General features: G+C 45.0%; 1 protein-coding gene across 1 annotated transcript in view; it reads right to left on the bottom strand.

The window, feature by feature from the left end:
- RUVBL1 (RuvB like AAA ATPase 1) overlaps window positions 1-22,544 on the bottom strand; it is a 121,145-nt gene that overhangs the window by 5,711 nt on the left and 92,890 nt on the right. Inside the window, exon 10 of the mRNA XM_069206253.1 lies at window positions 1,070-1,161. Within this exon, the coding sequence (XP_069062354.1) occupies window positions 1,070-1,161 (92 nt within the window). The remainder of the gene's footprint in view (window positions 1-1,069; window positions 1,162-22,544) is intronic.

Genomic DNA, 22,544 nt, shown 5'->3' with positions numbered 1-22,544 from the left:
TAGGCCTCATATGATGAGACTTGCCCTTTGACTTTTTCCTGGACTTACTGAAAGACTGAATGGGTCTAGGAAGGAGTAATTTGGAGTGGGATCAATCGTTCTCTTACGATCTGTGACACGGAGTATGGCTTCCCACTCCCTGATGGCCTTCAGATTCATCAGCAAGCATGTTGCAAGACTTGGGGTTGTGTTTGGTGCTTGGGCACCAAAAGCAAATGCCATGCAGGCCCATGACAGATATTTCTTTCCAGTAAATGCAGCACAGCCTAAGCCCCGTTGTTTTTTGTAGGTCATTTTGAAAATAAATTGAGGAAAATTCAGCAAAAGGGCAAAATGTGGGATCAGAGCTCTGGATCCCCATAAAAGGGTGCAGAAATGAAGGAACCGGTGACAACGCAGTGGTGGTGACTCCGCTCGAGATGGAGTCATGGAGGCAGATGGCGCCATCTCTAAGCATGCAGGAGCTATTCAGAGTATTCCAGATCTAGTATGGTTTCTGGGGAAATTAAAAAGGTGCAGAATATGTGGCTAGAATCACCAGTCAGACATGGAAGTAAATCTATAATAGACATGACATTTGCTTGCTGTTATTGCAGTTAAACATACTGAGGTCAATAATTATGATTTTGTTCTTTTGATCCATTTCACTAGTTACAGCCCCATCAAAGACAGAACTGTTGCTTTCAACCCAGAAATGACCATTCCACTGTCACCAACAAACAAAAAGAGAAGAAAGAAAAAGGTTTAAATGCAATCAAGAAGCCAGAAAAAACAGTTGTAGACTAGTTCTGGGTGTTTACTGTAGCTAAGACAACTGAAGTTGTTCAAGAGGTCATCACAACCATCTCTTAAGAATCCATCTTGAGGAAAGCTTTTTCAAGACACACTACAGGAATGTTAGACCATTAGCACAGTATTCCACACCTTGCTCTCAATTAAGCCTCTACTCTTTCTGCTGACAGGTTATTGTAAATTAAGATGGAAAAACACATCCCAGCCACACCCAGATGCCTCTTGGCTAGGCTTACACTACAGAAATAGAATATACACAAGTCTCTGCTGCACTTACCTCAGCGTGGTCTTTGTGCCAATGTCACCGAGGTGGTTTAAGGCTTCTTCGCTGATGTTAATGCTCTCCGTTTGTGCTCGGATTTTTATGATCTTCAAGAAAAGAGAAGCAGTATGAAGGAACAGATTTTTAAGAATGCCTAGATGTGCAATCAGAAGAAAGCTGCTATATTTTTCTTAACTCTACCTTTAATTATTCCACCTTCTCTGCTCCTTCTGAACAGAGTAGGATGACCAATTATTTAACAGGCCATATATCTGCATCAAGGCAAAACCAAACGAAAAACTGCCACAGGGAGGCCAAACCTTCTCGGTGTTTGTGTAACATAATCATGTGACAGAGACCTCTTTCTTATTATGAAGTTCCCATGAGGGGACAACCAGATCTACGCTCTTCGTGACTACACAACCACAGCTGTTCCAAGTGATTGGGATTGATCTGAGGAGTCAGAAATGAAGGGCACCAGAAGACTACCGTCCGCCAGGACAGAAAGTGATAAACTTCGTATTTTGAGCAGTATTGTAAAAAAATAAAAATAAAATAAAGCAGTTTGCTTTTGTGAATATTAAGAAAGTGCACTGCCTTCTTTACTGGAACCGACTGAGCCATCACTCTAGCGACGGGGCTAGGAGCCAGGAGAGTTAAGCACTTTATGTTGGTATAACAGTGACCACCAATATAGCAGTTTAAAGTCCAGAAATACCAAATGAGCCACTTCAAAGGCAGTATATTGTACCCACTAAATTATGTAAACATAACACTTGGTATTTACAGCACTTAAAAATAGTGGAAGTGCAGTGTGAAGTGCTGTATAGATACCAAGTTATTTTTTACCAAACCTGCGATATCTTTATTTTCTGCGATTATGTTACCAAAAGGAAGGCAAAAACATAATTGAGCATACTGAACGTAACAGGCAATCTACATATACTCAATGAATTACTTTAATCAATGAGCCAGATTTCTTTTTGTACTGTTGGATTTCCTAAAGTCCAGGATTGCACCCTGTGTGGTTACTCAGAACTGAGTGCAGGGTGACAGCCAGCCAGGGAGTGATTGTAAAACTCATAAGCACCTCGTATTATCAGCATATCACTTAACAAGAAAAACATGTTTCTTGACTGTATTTGACTGTACAGAAAACATGTTTTTAAAGACATCTACTTTAAATTAACTGAAGAGTCAAACAATGGTTCTGGTTGCGGTCATCCTTTTCCCTAGCATTAAAAAAACATACGGTTGCTAACCAAAAAGGCAACAGAATACATTCACCTTAAATCAGGCAGGCTTCTCCAGATGCACTGAAAGCCCAAATGATTATGTTTTCGCCTTTAGAGCAAACATTCAGTCACCTGAGGTAGCCTGATGGCCCCAGAGGACCAGAGTGCAGCACAGGAACATCTGGCCTCGCTCCATTTTTCGAATAACTGAATAAAATGTATCTAAAGGTACATTGCACGAATGCATCCAAGATCTTGTTCCTTACTGGAGGGTGTGGGGGAAGTCTTGGATGATAAAGTGAGGTTAGTTTTAGGTTTAAGGCTACCCAGAAAAAAGAGCTTCCCAATTTTACAAGTACCTTCCCCAACTGAATCGAATGGAGACATAAAAGAAAACTCGAGAAATTATAAACAAAGCTAATCAAAAGACTACATCTATAAACACACACGTATACATTCCCGTCAGCTAATGCACGCTTTTTGAATTTCTACTTAATGAAATAAAAAATTCTTGAGGTGAAAAGCCTCACATGACAGACCTGGTTGTGCTGCTGTTTCTTTCCCGCAGCCCGTTTCGAACTACAACGCTATGGTGCATTGCTGAGGGGACGTTATTGTGGATGAGGCGAAGGGAGATATATGTATGGAAAATGTCATTTACCCAGTGTACATCTGTTCGTGGCATGAGATGCTGCAGATTCACATGCTGTGCATTATCCTGCCATCTAGTGTTGGGCTCAGAGTGTTACAAGTTGTTTTTCTTCGAAGAAGTCTTTTCGAGTCACGAGAACGAGGGACTCCTCCCTTTCGGCTCCATTGCGCATGGGTGTCGACTCCATCTTAGATTGTTTTCCCCGCAGAGGGTGAGGTAGGAGTTGTGAATATACTAAATGTGCCCATGCAATGGAGTAGGTATGTATGTACATAATGTGTATTAAAATAATATTTTAAAAATTTACAGTTTTTATCCAACTTCTAACGGCTACAGGCTCCCGGGGAGGTGGGAGGGCGCATGTGAATCTGCAGCGTCTCATGCCACAAACAGATGTACACTGGGTAAGTGACATTTTCCGTTCAATGGCATGTGTAGCTGCAGATACACCTGCTGTGCATAGACTAATAAGCAGTAATCTCCCCAAAAGCGGTGGCTTAGCCTGTAGGAGTTGAAGTTGTCTGAAATAAGGTTCTTAATACAGCCTGTCCTACTGTGGCTTGTTGTGTTGTTAGCACATCTACACAGCAATGCTTCGTGAATGTATGAGGCGTAGACCAGGTGGCTGCCTTACAAATTTCTGTCATGGGTATATTTCCCAGAAAAGCCATTGTGGCGCCTTTTTTCCTAGTGGAATGTGCTCTTGGTGCAATAGGTAAATCTCTTTTTGCTTTAACATAGCAAGTTTGAATACATTTAACTATCCATCTGGCAATGCCTTGTTTGGATATAGGATTACCTGCATGAGGTTTCTGGAAGGCAACGAACAATTGTTTTGTTTTACAAAATTGTTTTGTTCTGTCAATGTAATACATTAGTGCTCTTTTTATGTCTAATGTATGTAAGGCTCTTTCGGCTACTGAGTCTGGTTGTGGAAAGAAGACTGGGAGTTCCACTGTTTGGTTTAGGTGGAATGGTGATATAACCTTTGGTAGGAATTTGGGATTTGTACGGAGAACCACTTTATGTTTATGTATTTGTATAAAGGGTTCTTGTATAGTAAATGCTTGTATCTCACTTACTCTTCTAAGTGATGTGATAGCTATTAGAAAGGCTACTTTCCAAGTTAAGTATTGCATTTCACAAGAGTGCATGGGTTCAAATGGTGGTCCCAAGAGTCGTGTTAATACAATATTAAGGTTCCACGAAGGTACTGGTGGTGTTCTCTGGGGTATGATTCTTTTTAATTCCTCCATAAATGCTTTTTATGACTGGGATTCTAAAAAGCGATGTTGAATGTGTAATCTGCAGATAGGCAGATATTGCTGTGAGATGTATTTTAATTGAAGAGAATGCTATCTTAGACTTTTGTAAGTGTAATAAGTAGCTTACAATGTCCTTTGCGGAAGCATGTAGTGGTTGAATTTGATTAGTGTGGCAGTAGTAAACAAATCTTTTCCATTTGTTTGCGTAGCAATGTCTTGTAGTGGGTTTTCTAGCTTGTTTAATGACCTCCATACATTCTTGTGTAAGGTCTAAATGTTCAAATTCTAAGATCTCAGGAGCCAGATTGCTAGATTGAGCGATGCTTGATTCAGGTGTCTGATCTGTTGTTTGTGTTGCGTTAACAGATCTGGCCTGTTTGGCAATTTGATGTGAGGTACTACTGATAAATCTAGCAGTGTTGTGTATCATGGTTGGCGAGCCCAGGTTGGTGCTATAAGTATTAGTTTGAGTTTGTTTTGACTTAGTTTGTTTACCAGATAAGGAATGAGTGGGAGAGGGGGAAAAGCGTAAGCAAATATCCCTGACCAACTGATCCATAACGCATTGCCCTTGGACTGAGGGTGTGGGTACCTGGACGCGAGGTTTTGGCATTTTGCGTTTTCTTTTGTTGCGAATAGGTCTATTTTTGGTGTTCCCCAGCGTAGAAAGTAATCTTGTAGGATCTGGGGATGAATTTCCCATTCGTGTGTTTGTTGGTGATCCCGACTGAGATTGTCGGCCAACTGGTTCTGAATGCCTGGGATGTATTGTGCTATTAGGCAAATGTGATTGTGAAATGCCCAATGCCAAATTTTCTGTGCTAAGAGACACAGTTGTGACGAGTGTGTCCCTCCTTGTTTGTTGAGGTAATACATTGTCATATTGTCGGTTTTGACAAGAATGTGTATGTGGGCTATCAGTGGTTGAAATGCTTTTAATGCTAGAAACACTGCCAACAGTTCTAAATGATTTATGTGCAGTTGTTTTTGTTGATTGTCCCATTGTCCCTGTATGCTGTGCTGGTTGAGGTGTGCTCCCCACCCCATCATGGAAGCATCTGTTGTGATCACGTCTCGAGGCACTGGGTCTTGGAATGGCCGCCCTTGGTTTAAATTTATAGGGTTCCACCATTGAAGCGAGAAGTGTGTCTGGCGGTCTACCAACACTAGATCTTGGAGTTGACCCTGTGCCTGTGTCCTTTGTGTTGTTAGGCACTGTTGTAAGGGCCGCATGTGTAGTCTTGCGTTTGGGACAATGGCTATGCATGAAGACATCATGCCTAGAAGTTTCATTACAAACCTCACTTGGTAGTGTTGATTTGGCTGTATGTTTAATGTTACATTTTGGAACGCTTGTACCCTTTGTGGACTTGGAGTGGCAATCGCTTTTTGTGTGTTGTGTTGCTCCCAAGTATTGTTGTATTTGGGATGGCTGCAGATGTGATTTGTGGTAATTTATAGAAAACCCTAGTTTGTGTAGAGTTTCTATAACGTATTGAGTGTGAAGAAGACACTGTTGTTGAGTGCTGGTTTTTATTAGCCAGTCGTCTAAGTACGGGAATACGTGCATGTGTTGTCTCCTTATGTGAGCGGCTGTAGGAGGCTGGACTGGCTTGTAGTGAGTACCAAGGGGTACTTGCACCTTGCACCAGGCCCAGTTATCCCTTATTAGTGTATAGGGTGTCTAGCAGCTTAGGCTGATAGATAATGGTAGCTTAGCAGAGCAGCTTAGGCTGAACTAGGAGACGTGTGAAGCTACTACAGTACCACTTAGTGTCATATGCACAATATCATAAGAAAACACAATACACAGTTATACTAAAAATAAAGGTACTTTATTTTTATGACAATATGCCAAAGTATCTTAGAGTGTACCCTCAGTGAGAGGATAGGAAATATACACAAGATATATATACACAATAGCAAAAATATGCAGTATAGTCTTAGAAAACAGTGCAAACAATGTATAGTTACAATAGGATGCAATGGGGAAACATAGGGATAGGGGCAACACAAACCATATACTCCAAAAGTGGAATGCGAATCACGAATGGACCCCAAACCTATGTGACCTTGTAGAGGGTCGCTGGGACTATTAGAAAATAGTGAGAGTTAGAAAAATAACCCTCCCCAAGACCCTGAAAAGTGAGTGCAAAGTGCACTAAAGTTCCCCTAAGGACAAAGAAGTCGTGTTAGAGGAATAATGCAGGAAAGACACAAACCAGCAATGCAACAACTGTGGATTTCCAATCTAGGATACCTGTGGAACAAGGGGACCAAGTCCAAAAGTCACAAGCAAGTCGGAGATGGGCAGATGCCCAGGAAATGCCAGCTGCGGGTGCAAAGAAGCTTCTACTGGACAGAAGAAGCTGAGGTTTCTGCAGGAACGAAAAGGGCTAGAGACTTCCCCTTTGGTGGACGGATCCCTCTCGCCGTGGAGAGTCGTGCAGAAGTGTTTTCCCGCCGAAAGAACGCCAACAAGCCTTGCTAGCTGCAAATCGTGCGGTTAGCGTTTTTGGACGCTGATGTGGCCCTGGAGGGACCAGGAGGTCGCAAATTGGACCAGCAGAGAGAGGGGACGTCGAGCAAGACAAGGAGCCCTCTCTGAAGCAGGTAGCACCCGGAGAAGTGCCAGAAACAGGCACTACGAGGATGCGTGAAACGGTGCTCGCCGAAGTTGCACAAAGGAGTCCCACGTCGCCGGAGACCAACTTAGAAAGTCGTGCAATGCAGGTTAGAGTGCCGTGGACCCAGGCTTGGCTGTGCACAAAGGATTTCCGCCGGAAGTGCACAGGGGCCGGAGTAGCTGCAAAAGTCGCGGTTCCCAGCAATGCAGCCCAGCGAGGTGAGGCAAGGACTTACCTCCACCAAACTTGGACTGAAGAGTCACTGGACTGTGGGGGTCACTTGGACAGAGTCGCTGGATTCGAGGGACCTCGCTCGTCGTGCTGAGAGGAGACCCAAGGGACCGGTAATGCAGCTTTTTGGTGCCTGCGGTTGCAGGGGGAAGATTCCGTCGACCCACGGGAGATTTCTTCGGAGCTTCTGGTGCAGAGAGGAGGCAGACTACCCCCACAGCATGCACAAGCAGGAAAACAGTCGAGAAGGCGGCAGGATCAGCGTTACAGAGTTGCAGTAGTCGTCATTGCTACTATGTTGCAGGTTTGCAGGCTTCCAGCGCGGTCAGCAGTCGATTCCTTATCAGAAGGTGAAGAGAGAGATGCAGAGGAACTCGGCTGAGCTCATGCATTCGTTATCTAAAGTTTCCCCAGAGACAGAGACCCTAAATAGCCAGAAAAGAGGGTTTGGCTACCTAGGAGAGAGGATAGGCTACTAACACCTGAAGGAGCCTATCAGAAGGAGTCTCTGACGTCACCTGGTGGCACTGGCCACTCAGAGCAGTCCAGTGTGCCAGCAGCACCTCTGTTTCCAAGATGGCAGAGGTCTGGAGCACACTGGAGGAGCTCTGGACACCTCCCAGGGGAGGTGCAGGTCAGGGGAGTGGTCACTCCCCTTTCCTTTGTCCAGTTTTGCGCCAGAGCAGGGCTAAGGGGTCCCCTGAACCGGTGTAGACTGGCTTATGCAGAATTGGGCACATCTGTGCCCAACAAAGCATTTCCAGAGGCTGGGGGAGGCTACTCCTCCCCTGCCTTCACACCATTTTCCAAAGGGAGAGGGTGTCACACCCTCTCTCAGATGAAGTTCTTTGTTCTGCCATCCTGGGCCAGGCCTGGCTGGACCCCAGGAGGGCAGATGCCTGTATGAGGGGTTGGCAGCAGCAGCAGCTGCAGTGAAACCCCAGGAAGGGCAGTTTGGCAGTACCAGGGTCTGTGCTACAGACCACTGGGATCATGGGATTGTGCCAACTATGCCAGGATGGCATAGAGGGGGCAATTCCATGATCATAGACATGTTACATGGCCATATTCGGAGTTACCATTGTGAAGCTACATATAGGTAGTGACCTATATGTAGTGCACGCGTGTAATGGTGTCCCCGCACTCACAAAGTTCAGGGAATTGGCTCTGAACAATGTGGGGGCACCTTGGCTAGTGCCAGGGTGCCCTCACACTAAGTAACTTTGCACCTAACCTTTACCAGGTAAAGGTTAGACATATAGGTGACTTATAAGTTACTTAAGTGCAGTGTAAAATGGCTGTGAAATAACGTGGACGTTATTTCACTCAGGCTGCAGTGGCAGGCCTGTGTAAGAATTGTCAGAGCTCCCTATGGGTGGCAAAAGAAATGCTGCAGCCCATAGGGATCTCCTGGAACCCCAATACCCTGGGTACCTCAGTACCATATACTAGGGAATTATAAGGGTGTTCCAGTAAGCCAATGTAAATTGGTAAAAATGGTCACTAGCCTGTTAGTGACAATTTGGAAAGAAATGAGAGAGCATAACCACTGAGGTTCTGATTAGCAGAGCCTCAGTGAGACAGTTAGTCACTACACAGGTAACACATTCAGGCACACTTATGAGCACTGGGGCCCTGGGTTACCAGGGTCCCAGTGACACATACAACTAAAACAACATATATACAGTGAAAGATGGGGGTAACATGCCAGGCAAGATGGTACTTTCCTACAGCGGCTACTACTGCAAGGCATTTTGTGAATACCCTTGGGGCTGTTGTTATCCCGAACAGTAACACTTTGAATTGATAGTGTACGCCGTGTATTACAAACCTTAAGTATTTTCTGTGGGAAGGATATATGGGTATGTGAAAGTAGGCATCCTTGAGATCTAATGTTAACATGTAGTCCTCTTTTTTGAGTAAGTGAACCACGTCTTGAAGTGTTACCATGTGGAGGTGATCCGATTTGATGAAGAGATTCAGCGCTCTGAGGTCTAATATTGGTCTTAACGTTTTGTCTTTCTTTGGAATTAGGAAATATAGTGAGTAGACGCCTGTTCCTTTTTGATGGTTGGGTACTAACTCTATTGCTTGTTTTTGTAACAATGCTTGGACTTCTAGTTGTAACAGGTGTAAGTGTTGTTTGGACATATTGTGTGCTCTTGGGGGCACATCTGGCGGAAAATTTATGAATTCAATGCAATAACCATGTTGGATAATGGCTAGGACCCATGCGTCTGTAGTTATGTGTGTCCAGTTTTTGTAGTATAAAGTAAGTCTCCCACCCCACTGGTGTTAAGTGTTGGGGTTTTGTGACATTGAAGTCACTGTTTGGTTTGACATGTTTTAGGGGTTTGGAATTTTCCCCTTGCTCTTGGGAATTGTGCACCCCTATAGGAGCCTCGAAACCATCCTCTCTGGTATTGTCCCTGATAGGTGGGTCTGGTTTGCGAGGTGGAAGGTTCTGGTGTTTGCATACGAAACCCCCTCTAAATTGTGGCTTTCTAAATGTGCCTCTGCTTTGTGGGGAGTAGAGCGCGCCCATGGCTTTGGACGTGTCTGTGTCCTTTGTTAATTTTTCAAATGCTGTGTCCACCTCCGGCCCAAACAATTGTTCCTGGTTAAAAGGCATGTTTAACACAGCTTGTTGGATTTCTGGCTTGAATCCTGAGCTTCGTAACCATGCATGCCTGCGAATGGTTACCGCAGTGTTGACTGTTCGTGCTGCTGTGTCTGCCGAGTCTAATGCGGACCTTATTTGGTTGTTGGCTATTTCTTGTCCTTCCTCAACAACCTGTTGGGCACGTTTCTGGTGTTATCTGGGCAAGTGCTGTATAATGTGTTGCATCTCGTCCCGGTGTGCCCTGTCGTAGCGAGCCAGTAGGGCTTCCGAGTGTGCGATCTGCCATTGATTGGCTGCCTGTGCTGCCACCCATTTGCCCGCTGCATCAAACTTCCTACTCTCCTTGTCAGGCGGTGGAGCGTCTCCTGATGATTGAGAGTTTGCCCTCTTTCTTGCTGCTCCTACAACTACCGAGTCTGGTGTAAGTTGCTGTGTTATAAACACAGGGTGTGTTGGGGGAGGTTTGTATTTTTTCCTCCACCCTAGGTGTGATAGCCCTTCCTTTCACAGGCTCCTGGAAGACCTGTTTTGCGTGCTTGAGCATGCCTGGGAGCATTGGCAGACTCTGGTAGGAAGTGTGGGTGGACGCCAAGGTGTTGAATAGGAAATCATCCTCTATTGGCTCTGAATGCATTGCTACATTGTGGAATGTAGCTGCCCTTGATAGTACCTGCGTATATGCAGTACTGTCCTCTGGAGGTGACGGCCTTGTTGGGTAACAATCTGGGCTGTTATCTGATACCGGAGCATCATATAAGTCCCATGCATCCGGATCATCCTGTGTCATCCCTGTATGGGTCGGTGACTGCATTGGGGGTGTTGTTACCGGGGACAGCTGTGGTGAATGCAGTGGAGAAGGTTGTGGCGAAAATCTTGGTGGTGGTGTTTTATCTCTTGCCACCTTTGCCTTCGGCTGCATTTCTGACTCATGAAATGCCAGCTTTCTTTTGGTTTTAATTGGAGGAAGAGTTTGTATTTTCCCAGTCTCTTTCTGGATATGCAACCTCCTTTGGGTATGGTCTGGTTCCCCCATACCTATCTCCTGCTCAAATCTGTGTTTTTGCATTTGGCCGGAAAGTCCTTGCTATTCCGCGTAAGAGCTTATTTTCAGCTCCGAAGCTGCTTTTTTCGGTACTGAAGCTTCCGAGAAAGTCTTTTTCGGTTCCGACGTAACTTTTCTCACCTTGGGTGAGTCGAACTCTTGGTGCCGAGATCGTTCGGAACCTGAATCTCAACCGAAGTCAGATGTCTTCGGCAGTTCTTTGGCCTTTTTCGGTGCCGATGTTTGGTCACCGTCTTTTCAATGGGTTAAGCCATGGCCTGCTGGTGGTGGCATCCCCTTGGCCTTTACGATCTTTGTGTGAGTCTTGGACGGGGCAGTTTTACTCACGGTTTTCTGCGTCGTCGCGGGTCACTCACTTTCGGAATCATCTGAGTCCGTTCCCAGGATGGAAATTCTTTCCTCCTCCTCGACGTCGAGTTGTTCCCTCGGTGTAGATGCAATTTGTAGTCTTCTGGCTCTTTGATCGCGTAGGGTCTTTTTCGATCGAAATGCCCGACAGGCCTCACAAGTATCCTCCCTGTGTTCTGGTGATAGACACAGATTACAGACCAAGTGTTGGTCTGTATAAGGATACTTCGAGTAGCACTTGGGACAGAAGCGGAAGGGGGTCCATTAGTTTCGTCGATGGACGAGGTCAGGCCGACCAGGCCCTGCTGAAGAGCGGAAGCCCCGAAGGGCCGCCGGAGCGCTTCTACTATCGGTGTTGATAAGCGAACACTAAACCAGTACCGAGCGCGAACAATACCGTCGAATTTTCGATATTTAGCTAACTTTCCCGATTCGAAATACGGAGCGAACAGGAACACGTCCGAACCTGATGGCGGAAAGAAAACAATCTAAGATGGAGTCGACGCCCATGCGCAATGGAGCCAAAAGGGAGGAGTCCCTCGGTCTCGTGACTCGAAAAGACTTCTTCGAAGAAAAACAACTTGTAACACTCCGAGCCCAACACTAGATGGCAGGATAATGCACAGCATGTGTATCTGCAGCTACACATGCCATTGAACATATATATTTATATGTATATTCACTAAACAAAAACAAAAATTACAGAGACGTTATAGTTAGGCTCACATTTTAAACGTACCAAACCATCGAAATTCACCTGTTTGAGTGTAACTCGTGCCCCCCACCACACAGTTATCTGATCAATAATTTTACTGCAGATGTTACAGTGGCAATATCAATGATGTTATCAAAGATGTCATCAGTGATGTAATTTGTGGGATAATAAGCAGTGCCTGGCGCGAGTTATAGTTACTTTAAAGCACAAGTTATAGTTACTTTAGATAACTAACTATAACAGGTGAATTTCTATGATTTGCTACACTTAAGATGTGAGCCTAACTATAACGTCCCTGTAACTTTTGTTTTTTTCAGTGAATTTCTATGGTTTTTGTAATATAATTTTCATTACTATATGTTAATCCAACCACCACGGCACACGGCCAGCGGTGGTTGGCCACAGGGCCTGGCCTGCAACCAGACCCTGCGATCAAACCCCCTAACTATCAACCCCACAAAGCTCATGGCCCTTTGGCTGTGCATGGCGTTAGTTGCCCGTGGCCTGTCTCTCTGGGTGTGAGAATAGGTGTTAGAGGGTTATCTGGGGGAGAGAGTGGGTGTGAGAGTGTGTCTGGGTTTGAGAGTGGGTGCATCAGTGTCAGTGGGTGCGTCAGTTTCTGTGTGCGTCTGAGTGTAAAGGGTGGGAGTGGGGCTGTGAGTGGGTGCAAGAGGGTCTGAGTGGGGCTGTGAGTGGGTGCAAGAGGGTCTGAGTGGGGATGTGAGTGGGTGCAAGAGGGTCTGAGTGGGGCTGTGAGTGGGTGCAAGAGGGTCTGAGTGGGGCTGTGAGTTGTGCATGAATGTGAGTGGGTGCGTAAGGGTGTGAGTGGGTGGGTGAAAGACTGAAAAAGAGAGAAAGAGTGAGAGGGAGAGAGATTAAGAGTTTTTAGGCCTTAATGGATGATATACTGAGAATGAGATATTTCTGTACAAATTGAAACTGTATTTGTCAATTAAAAAGAGTGAGGTCACCTTTTATTAGGAACCTAAAACTTTTGATGTTGAAAAAATAAAATTAACTAGAGAATGACCACAGACACACCTGGACTAGAACCCTCAACTTTCAGTATGAGGGTTTGTGACCTCAACCATTATCCCACAGGTGACTTGTGCTGAAAAGTCATTCAATGGACAGACCATTGCAATGTCCATCTCTCTCTGACCAGAGCCACCCCCCCCAGCATTCAAAACAAAAACGCCACTGGGACCTGACCCACCCGGGAGCCAGAGGTTTTTTTTTTTTTTTAAGGTTCCGCAGTTCCGCAGCAACTCTGTTTGATTTATTTTTTATGTTTTTTGCTCAATAAATGGCAAAAACAAGAATTCAGACTGATCCTGGGTCTCACGCCGTCCTACAAATGGATCAGTAGACGAACGTTTTGTATGTTGCCTTTTGTGACCATCAATGTAGATCTTACAATGCAAATCAGTGATAACGAATATAAACATATTATTTTATTAAGAAATAAAGTATGCCTTGCGGTCATATGCTCGACTTATCGATTAGATGTTGAGAGTGACCTTAGCATCACCAGTGACCATGCTGAACAAATACAACTAAGTACTTTGATAAATGGTGGTGCATGGACCTACTGTCTCAGGGACCTGAGCACAGGGCCAAGAAAGGACCTTCGATAATGCGGACATTCCCTTTGATCTTTTAGAACACTACAGGAGGCACTGAGAGCATTCCAAAAGAATGGTTACAAGTCAATAACCCATCCTGTTCCTCAATCTTTTAAATTACATTTCGACAAACTGGCAGTTTCCACCAATGTAAGAGTGCATCTAGCATGGTGGTCTTTCCCAGACTTGTTTCCATAACAGGACAAGCTCTTGTCATTAAAACGTGATACATTGCCCAAAAATCAAGGAAGGAAAAAATATGGAGAACAGGAACAAACTGTCTTATTCCAACACACAAACTTTTAGTGGCAAGATCACTGAAAGTCTGACAACACTTAATCGACATAAGCTGTTTGTTCAGAGACCCTTTTAGAGCAAGCAACATCGCACCTTTGGGACTGAATGTCTTTGGGTGTGTTTTTTGGTGATGCTGTGTGACATCAGAAAACAAAGTGCAAAGACGCGACCACTGTGCATGCATGCGTCATGATGGGATGCGGGGTGGGTATTTGGTGAGGGGGAGGGGCACGAGAGCGGGGGCTCGAAAAAAGGTAGTTTTCAAGAGTGAGCATTAGGGGACAGAAGTCAGCCAATCAAAATAATGGTTAAGAGGTTATGCTGGAGGAGGGGAGCAAACACAAAAAAGAAGGAAAATCACTGAATAAGAAGCAGGCAACTGAGAGTGACAACAAAGCCGACCAATGGAAGCAGTCGAGGGGGCGGGTTCTAGGCCCACTATGATTTCTTGCTATAGTCTACAAAAGGACTTTTGCGAGACCTTAAAAAAATAAGCCTTAAGGTTTTACTCTACTACATCTGGGATTTCAAGGCGGCCTGGCTGCCTTAAAGTGATAGTACTATTCTCTGTTCAGGGCTAGCTGGCTATTTCTTTTATAAATACAGGTTTGAAAAGGCTAAAATCAAAACCGTTGTACTTTTGTAATGGTTTACTCTGTAGTTTAGCCAAAAGTACTTGTAACCATATAAAAATGAAGCCAGAAAAGCAGTTATTTGCATTTTGGAACAAGATCTGTCGACAGTTTGAGAGATTCCCCGTGTAAGCAGAGGTATTCAGGGCTTATAAATATCAATAAAGGTCCAGGATCGAGATGTTGGGGGGTGGGTGTGTGTCTGGCCAAGACACACAAAACTACGGTAACTACCTCACTCCCAGTGACTACGGCCACTGTCTCCAGTCCTGCGCTTCCCCGACAAATCACTTATTTCAGTTGAGTTTGCCTAATGAGTCCAATATTACAGGACTCAGGGTGCATTAGGCTGCCATGGAAACGGTGTCTGTAATGACCTGGATGGAGGGAGGTTGTCACCCTACGTTCCAAAGAGAAGGTAATCTGCAAGCCTTCGTTTCACCGAGCTCCATATTACAAGGTAAAGAGACACTGGGGAAGGAGAGTGTTCCTGATACATAATGCGAGGCACAGAACACAGGAAGTATGAAAAAGCTGGTTTGGGGTGAACACGGTTTAGAACAGGTAGATTTTAAATCTTTGCCAAAACCGGAGCACATATTTGGTTTAGTTGTTCACATGTTTAATGATTGAAAAAGGACTATGGAAATCCAAATCCAGAAAAATCAGGGCCTGGAGAAAATCCCTTTACAGACAATAGTGAAGTCCTACATTAAGCCCCGTTCACGTTCAATCCACACAGTGGAAATTGAAAATGTCACTTACCCAGTGTACATCTGTTCGTGGCATCAGTCGCTGGAGATTCACATGTTCTGCATAGCTCGCCATCTGGTGTTGGGTCGGAGTGTTACAAGTTGTTTTCTAACTCCTACAAGCATAGAAATGTATGCATATGGATCAGACCCTACCCCCCCTTCACTCTTAGGTGTCTCAGCACCTTCTAAACAAACATCTTTTCATATTTTTTTTTCTTCAGTCTTATCAAGAGAATGGGAAACATCTGGCCCTAGGCAGACCAGAACATTTTGAGATCTGTGCATTTCTCTAATGCATTATTGAACAGTTTTTAAATCTTTATTTGTCGATGTGTTTATTAATTAGGGTGGACATGTATAAGTGCATGCTTAGCTTGGAATGGTTTTACTGTTTCTCCATTGATAGTTGTGAAGGTAGTGCTCATTTTAAATGATGGCTTTAGATTTATAGCGCACAATATCCAGTTACCTGTCTAGGCGCTTTGGAAAGCTTGTAAGAGAACTCTAGTTACTCTTTGTGGTCATTTCTATAATTGCAGAAGGGTGAAACACTGGGCTGTGCCTAAGTTCCAGGTGATGGCCTACGGATTTCCTACATGACTGCACTGGGTGTTTCAACCCATCTGTTATTTCATGGATCTCATGTTCAGCCGTTTAAGTGAAACATATTGTTCGATGGCATCTGTCGCTGTAGATACACATGTTCTGCATAGCTCGCCATCTGGTGTTGGGTCGGAGTGTTACAAGTTGTTTTTCTTCGAAGAAGTCTTTCGAGTCACGGGACCGAGTGACTCCTCCTTCTGTCTCCATTGCGCATAGGCGTCGACTCCATCTTCAATTGTTTTCTTTCCGCCATCGGGTTCGGACGTGTTCCTGTCGCTCCGAGTTTCGGAACGGAAAGTTAGTTAATATCGGAAGATTTTTGTCAGTATTGTTGCGTTCGGGATCGGCGTGGTTGGAGTCAACACCGCATCGAAGACGACGCGCTCCGGTGCCCTTCGGGGTAGTTTTCGATCCCCCGTCGGGGCCTGGTCGGCCCGACCGCGTGTCGAACAACGTCGATGGAACGGACCCCGTTCCGTTTTTGTCCCAAATGCCACAACAAATACCCGTATACAGACCAACATTTGGTCTGTAACCTGTGCCTGTCACCTGAGCACAGTGAAGAGACTTGCGAGGCCTGTCGTGCGTTCCGGTCCCGAAAGACACTCCGTGACCGTCGAGCCAGGAGACTTCAGATGGCGTCCACGCCGACAGCGCACCGAGAGTTCGAGGAACAAGAGGAAGAAGAAACCTTTTCGATCCACGAATCGGACTTCGAGGAATTCGACGATCAAAGAACCGTGAGTAAGACGTCGAAAACAACACAGAAGAAAAGTGACAAGGCCCAGGGGACGCCACTGCCACCAGGCCATGGCTCCACCCTTAAATTCGGTGACCGACCATCGGCACCGAAAAAGGCCAAAACAGTGCCGAGATCGTCCGACTCCGGTCGAGACACCGGCACGCAGCCTTCTCGGGATCGAGAAAGTGCTGGAGAAAAGCAACGACACCGAGATAGCGGTGTAGAAGCGGCTCGACGCCGAGACAGCGGCACCGACGAAGATCGACGCCAAGAGGTTTCGACGCCAAAAAAGAAAAAACCCACCTCGGAGCCGAAAAGAGATACAGGCAGGGTTTCGGTGCCGAAACAACCCGTAACCGACCCAGGTCCAGGCTCTTATACAGAGGAACAATCACTGTCCTCTCAGATGCGAAAGCATAGGTTTGAGGAAGAGCTGCAATCCACCGAAGTGGACAATACGCAAAAACGTATCTTCATACAGCAGGGAACGGGAAGAATAAGCACCCTTCCCCCTATTAGGAGAAAAAGGAGACTGGAGTTTCAAACAGACCAGGCGCCACAAACAAAAATGGTGAAAAACGTGACTCCGCCACCCTCTCCTCCACCTGTAATTAACGTCTCACCAGCGCAAACTCCGTCACATTCCCCGGCTCACACCACCATGAGCCAAGGTGACCAGGATCAAGACGCTTGGGACTTATATGACGCCCCAGTGTCGGACAACAGTCAGGAGGCATATCCAACAAAGCCCTCACCACCAGAAGACAGCTCAGCATACTCTCAAGTGGTGGCTAGAGCAGCACAATTCCACAACGTAAACCTCCACTCAGAACAAGTCGAGGATGACTTTTTATTCAATACCCTCTCCTCCACCCACAGCTCCTACCAAAGCCTGCCTATGCTGCCAGGTATGCTTCGGCACGCAAAGGAAATATTCAAGGAGCCGGTCAAAAGTAGGGCAATAACGCCAAGGGTGGAAAAGAAGTATAAGGCACCTCCCACAGACCCTGTTTTCATCACCACACAGCTGCCACCAGATTCCGTTGTAGTAGGAGCAGCTCGGAAAAGAGCCAACTCCCACACATCCGGGGATGCACCACCCCCAGATAAAGAGAGCCGCAAGTTCGATGCAGCTGGGAAAAGAGTCGCAGTACAAGCTGCAAACCAGTGGCGCATCGCTAACTCTCAAGCACTACTTGCGCGCTATGACAGAGCCCATTGGGATGAGATGCAACACCTCATCGAGCATCTTCCCAAGGAACTACAAAAGAGGGCAAAGCAGGTGGTTGAGGAAGGGCAGAACATATCAAATAACCAGATACGTTCTTCTATGGACGCAGCAGACACAGCTGCAAGAACAATTAATACATCTGTGACCATTAGAAGGCACGCATGGCTAAGAACGTCTGGGTTCAAACCAGAGATACAGCAGGCAGTGCTCAATATGCCATTCAACGAAAAACAACTGTTCGGACCAGAAGTGGACACGGCAATCGAAAAACTTAAAAAGGACACTGACACTGCTAAAGCCATGGGCGCACTCTACTCCCCGCAGAGCAGAGGAACCTACAGCACCTTCCGCAAGACACCCTTTAGAGGGGGGTTTCGGGGTCAGGCCACACAAGCCAGCACCTCGCAGGCAACACCGTCCAGCTACCAGGGACAGTACAGGGGAGGCTTTCGGGGCCAATACAGAGGAGGGCAATTCCCTAGGAATAGAGGAAAATTTCAAAGCCCCAAAACCCCTACAACCAAGCAGTGACTCATCTGTCACTCACCCCCTCCACACAACACCAGTGGGGGGAAGAATAGGTCATTATTACAAAGCATGGGAGGAAATAACTACAGACACTTGGGTCTTAGCAATTATCCAACATGGTTATTGCATAGAATTCCTACAATTCCCTCCAAACATACCACCAAAAGCACAGAATTTATCAAAACAACATTCCGAACTCCTGGAAATAGAAGTTCAAGCACTATTGCAAAAGAATGCAATCGAATTAGTACCAAACACACAAACAAACACAGGAGTCTATTCACTGTACTTCTTAATACCAAAAAAAGACAAAACACTGAGACCAATCCTAGACCTCAGAATACTAAACACCTACATCAAATCAGACCACTTTCACATGGTCACGCTACAAGAAGTGTTACCATTGCTAAAACTACAGGACTACATGACAACCTTAGACCTCAAAGACGCGTATTTCCATATACCAATACATCCGTCGCACAGGAAATACCTACGGTTCGTATTCAAAGGAATACATTACCAATTCAAAGTATTGCCTTTTGGTTTAACAACCGCACCAAGAGTCTTTACAAAATGTCTAGCAGTAGTGGCTGCACATATCAGAAGGCAGCAAATACATGTATTCCCGTATCTAGACGACTGGCTAATCAAAACCAATTCACTAACAAAGTGCTTACAACACACAAATCAAATCATACAAACCCTTTACAAACTAGGGTTCACCGTCAACTTTGCAAAATCCAACATTTTGCCTTGCAAAGTACAACAATACCTGGGAGCCATAATAGACACAACAAAAGGAGTAGCCACTCCAAGTCCTCAAAGAATTCAAAATTTCAACAAGATCATACAACGCATGTATCCAACACAAACAATACAAGCAAAGATGATATTACAACTCCTAGGCATGATGTCTTCATGCATAGCCATTGTCCCGAACGCAAGACTACACATGAGGCCCTTACAACAGTGCCTAGCATCACAATGGTCACAAGCACAGGGTCACCTTCTAGATCTGGTGTTAATAGACCGCCAAACTTACCTCTCGCTTCTATGGTGGAACAGTATAAATTTAAACAAAGGGCGGCCATTCCAAGACCCAGTGCCACAATGCGTAATAACAACAGATGCTTCCATGACAGGGTGGGGAGCACACCTCGATCAACACAGCATACAAGGACAATGGAACGTACATCAAACAAAACTGCATATAAATCACCTAGAAATGCTAGCAGTTTTTCAAGCATTAAGGGCTTTCCAACCAATTATAACTCACAAATACATTCTTGTCAAAACAGACAACATGACAACAATGTATTATCTAAACAAACAGGGGGGGACACACTCAACGCAGTTGAGCCTTCTAGCACAGAAGATATGGCGATGGGCAATTCACAACCACATTCGCCTAATAGCGCAGTTTATTCCAGGGATCCAGAATCAACTTGCAGACAATCTCTCTCGAGATCACCAACAAGTCCACGAATGGGAAATTCACCCCCAAATTCTAAACACTTACTTCAGACTCTGGGGAACACCTCAAATAGACTTGTTTGCAACAAGAGAGAACGCAAAATGCCAAAACTTTGCATCCAGATACCCACACAGGCAGTCCCAAGGCAATGCCCTATGGATGAACTGGTCAGGGATATTTGCCTACGCTTTTCCTCCTCTCCCTCTCCTTCCTTATCTGGTAAACAAATTGAGTCAAAACAAACTCAAACTCATTTTAATAGCACCAACTTGGGCAAGGCAACCCTGGTACACAACACTGGTAGACCTATCAGTAGTACCCCACATCAAATTGCCCAACAGGCCGGATCTGTTAACACAACACAACCAACAGATCAGACATCCAGATCCAGCATCGCTGAATCTAGCAATCTGGCTCCTGAAATCCTAGAATTCGGACACTTACAACTTACCCAAGAATGAATGGACGTCATAAAGCAAGCCAGAAGGCCGTCCACTAGGCACTGCTATGCAAGTAAATGGAAGAGGTTTGTCTGCTACTGCCATCATAATCAGATCCAACCTTTACACGCAACTCCAAAGGACGTAGTGGGTTACTTGCTTCACTTACAAAAATCTAACCTAGCCTTCTCTTCCATTAAAATACACCTTGCGGCAATATCTGCATACCTGCAGACTACCTATTCAACTTCCCTATATAGGATACCAGTCATTAAAGCATTCATGGAAGGCCTTAAAAGAATTATACCACCAAGAACACCACCTGTTCCTTCATGGAACTTGAATGTTGTCTTAACAAGACTCATGGGTCCACCTTTTGAACCCATGCACTCTTGCGAAATACAGTTCCTAACCTGGAAGGTTGCATTTCTCATCGCCATTACATCTCTAAGAAGAGTAAGCGAAATTCAGGCGTTTACAATACAAGAACCTTTTATACAACTACACAAAAATAAAGTCGTCCTAAGGACTAATCCTAAATTTTTACCAAAGGTTATTTCACCGTTCCACCTAAATCAAACAGTGGAACTACCAGTGTTCTTCCCACAGCCAGATTCCGTAGCTGAGAGGGCACTACATACATTAGATGTCAAAAGAGCATTAATGTACTACATTGACAGAACGAAAAACATCAGAAAGACTAAACAACTATTTATTGCATTCCAAAAACCTCATGCAGGAAATCCAATATCAAAACAAGGTATAGCCAGATGGATAGTTAAATGCATCCAAATCTGCTACCTTAAAGCAAAACGACAACTGCCCATTACACCAAGGGCACACTCAACCAGAAAAAAAGGTGCTACCATGGCCTTTCTAGGAAACATCCCAATGCAAGAAATATGTAAGGCAGCCACATGGTCTACGCCACACACGTTCACCAAGCACTACTGTGTAGACGTGTTATCCGCACAGCAAGCCACAGTAGGTCAAGCCGTGTTAAGAACATTATTTCAAACCACTTCCATTCCTACAGGCTGAGCCACCGCTTTTGGGGAGATAACTGCTTACTAGTCTATGCAGAACATGTGTATCTACAGCGACAGATGCCATCGAACTGAAAATGTCACTTACCCAGTGTACATCTGTTCGTGGCATCAGTCGCTGGAGATTCACATGTGCCCACCCACCTCCCCGGGAGCCTGTAGCAGTTTGGAAGTTAGCTTCAACTTTGTACATTTGTATATATATTATTTTAACCTTAAATAGGTACATACTTAGTCACTCCATTGCATGGGCACTATTACTACAACACAACTCCTACCTCACCCTCTGCGGGGAAAACAATAGAAGATGGAGTCGACGCCCATGCGCAATGGAGACAGAAGGAGGAGTCACTCGGTCCCGTGACTCGAAAGACTTCTTCGAAGAAAAACAACTTGTAACACTCCGACCCAACACCAGATGGCGAGCTATGCAGAACATGTGTATCTACAGCGACAGATGCCATCGAACAATATGTTTCACTTAAACGGCTGAACATGAGATCCATGAAATAACAGATGGGTTGAAACACCCAGTGCAGTCATGTAGGAAATCCGTAGGCCATCACCTGGAACTTAGGCACAGCCCAGTGTTTCACCCTTCTGCAATTATAGAAATTACCACAAAGAGTAACTAGAGTTCTCTTACAAGCTTTCCAAAGCGCCTAGACAGGTAACTGGATATTGTGCGCTATAAATCTAAAGCCATCATTTAAAATGAGCACTACCTTCACAACTATCAATGGAGAAACAGTAAAACCATTCCAAGCTAAGCATGCACTTATACATGTCCACCCTAATTAATAAACACATCGACAAATAAAGATTTATAAACTGTTCAATAATGCATTAGAGAAATGCACAGATCTCAAAATGTTCTGGTCTGCCTAGGGCCAGATGTTTCCCATTCTCTTGATAAGACTGAAGAAAAAAAAATATGAAAAGATGTTTGTTTAGAAGGTGCTGAGACACCTAAGAGTGAAGGGGGGGTGGGGTCTGATCCATATGCATACATTTCTATGCTTGTAGGAGTTAGAAAAGGTCTATAAAGTTACAGTGCAAGGTAGCAGAGTATATCCTCCTGTCCCTGGTGTGATGAGAAGTGGTACCCGCTCCGCACAGTCCCTGCGGCGCGTTGAGTGATAAGAGGTGCACTGGTTAATGATGTTTTGTGTTGCGGTGCAGAGATAACTCTGCGGTAGAAAGCCTCATATAATACAGGTATTTTTCACTTTGGCAGCTTGGTAAACAAGATAGCAAGCAGAATTTGTCTGAAATGAGCCCGGAAAGCTAGGAGAGCGCGCACCAGTGAGGCTTTCAGACAGCATCATCAAAGCCTTCCTTCAAGAGGGAACAAGCGC

The sequence above is a fragment of the Pleurodeles waltl genome, chromosome 9 (assembly GCF_031143425.1).
Source record: "Pleurodeles waltl isolate 20211129_DDA chromosome 9, aPleWal1.hap1.20221129, whole genome shotgun sequence".
NCBI classification, from domain to species: Eukaryota; Metazoa; Chordata; class Amphibia; order Caudata; family Salamandridae; genus Pleurodeles; species Pleurodeles waltl.
This window is presented reverse-complemented; position numbering and strand designations above follow the sequence as displayed.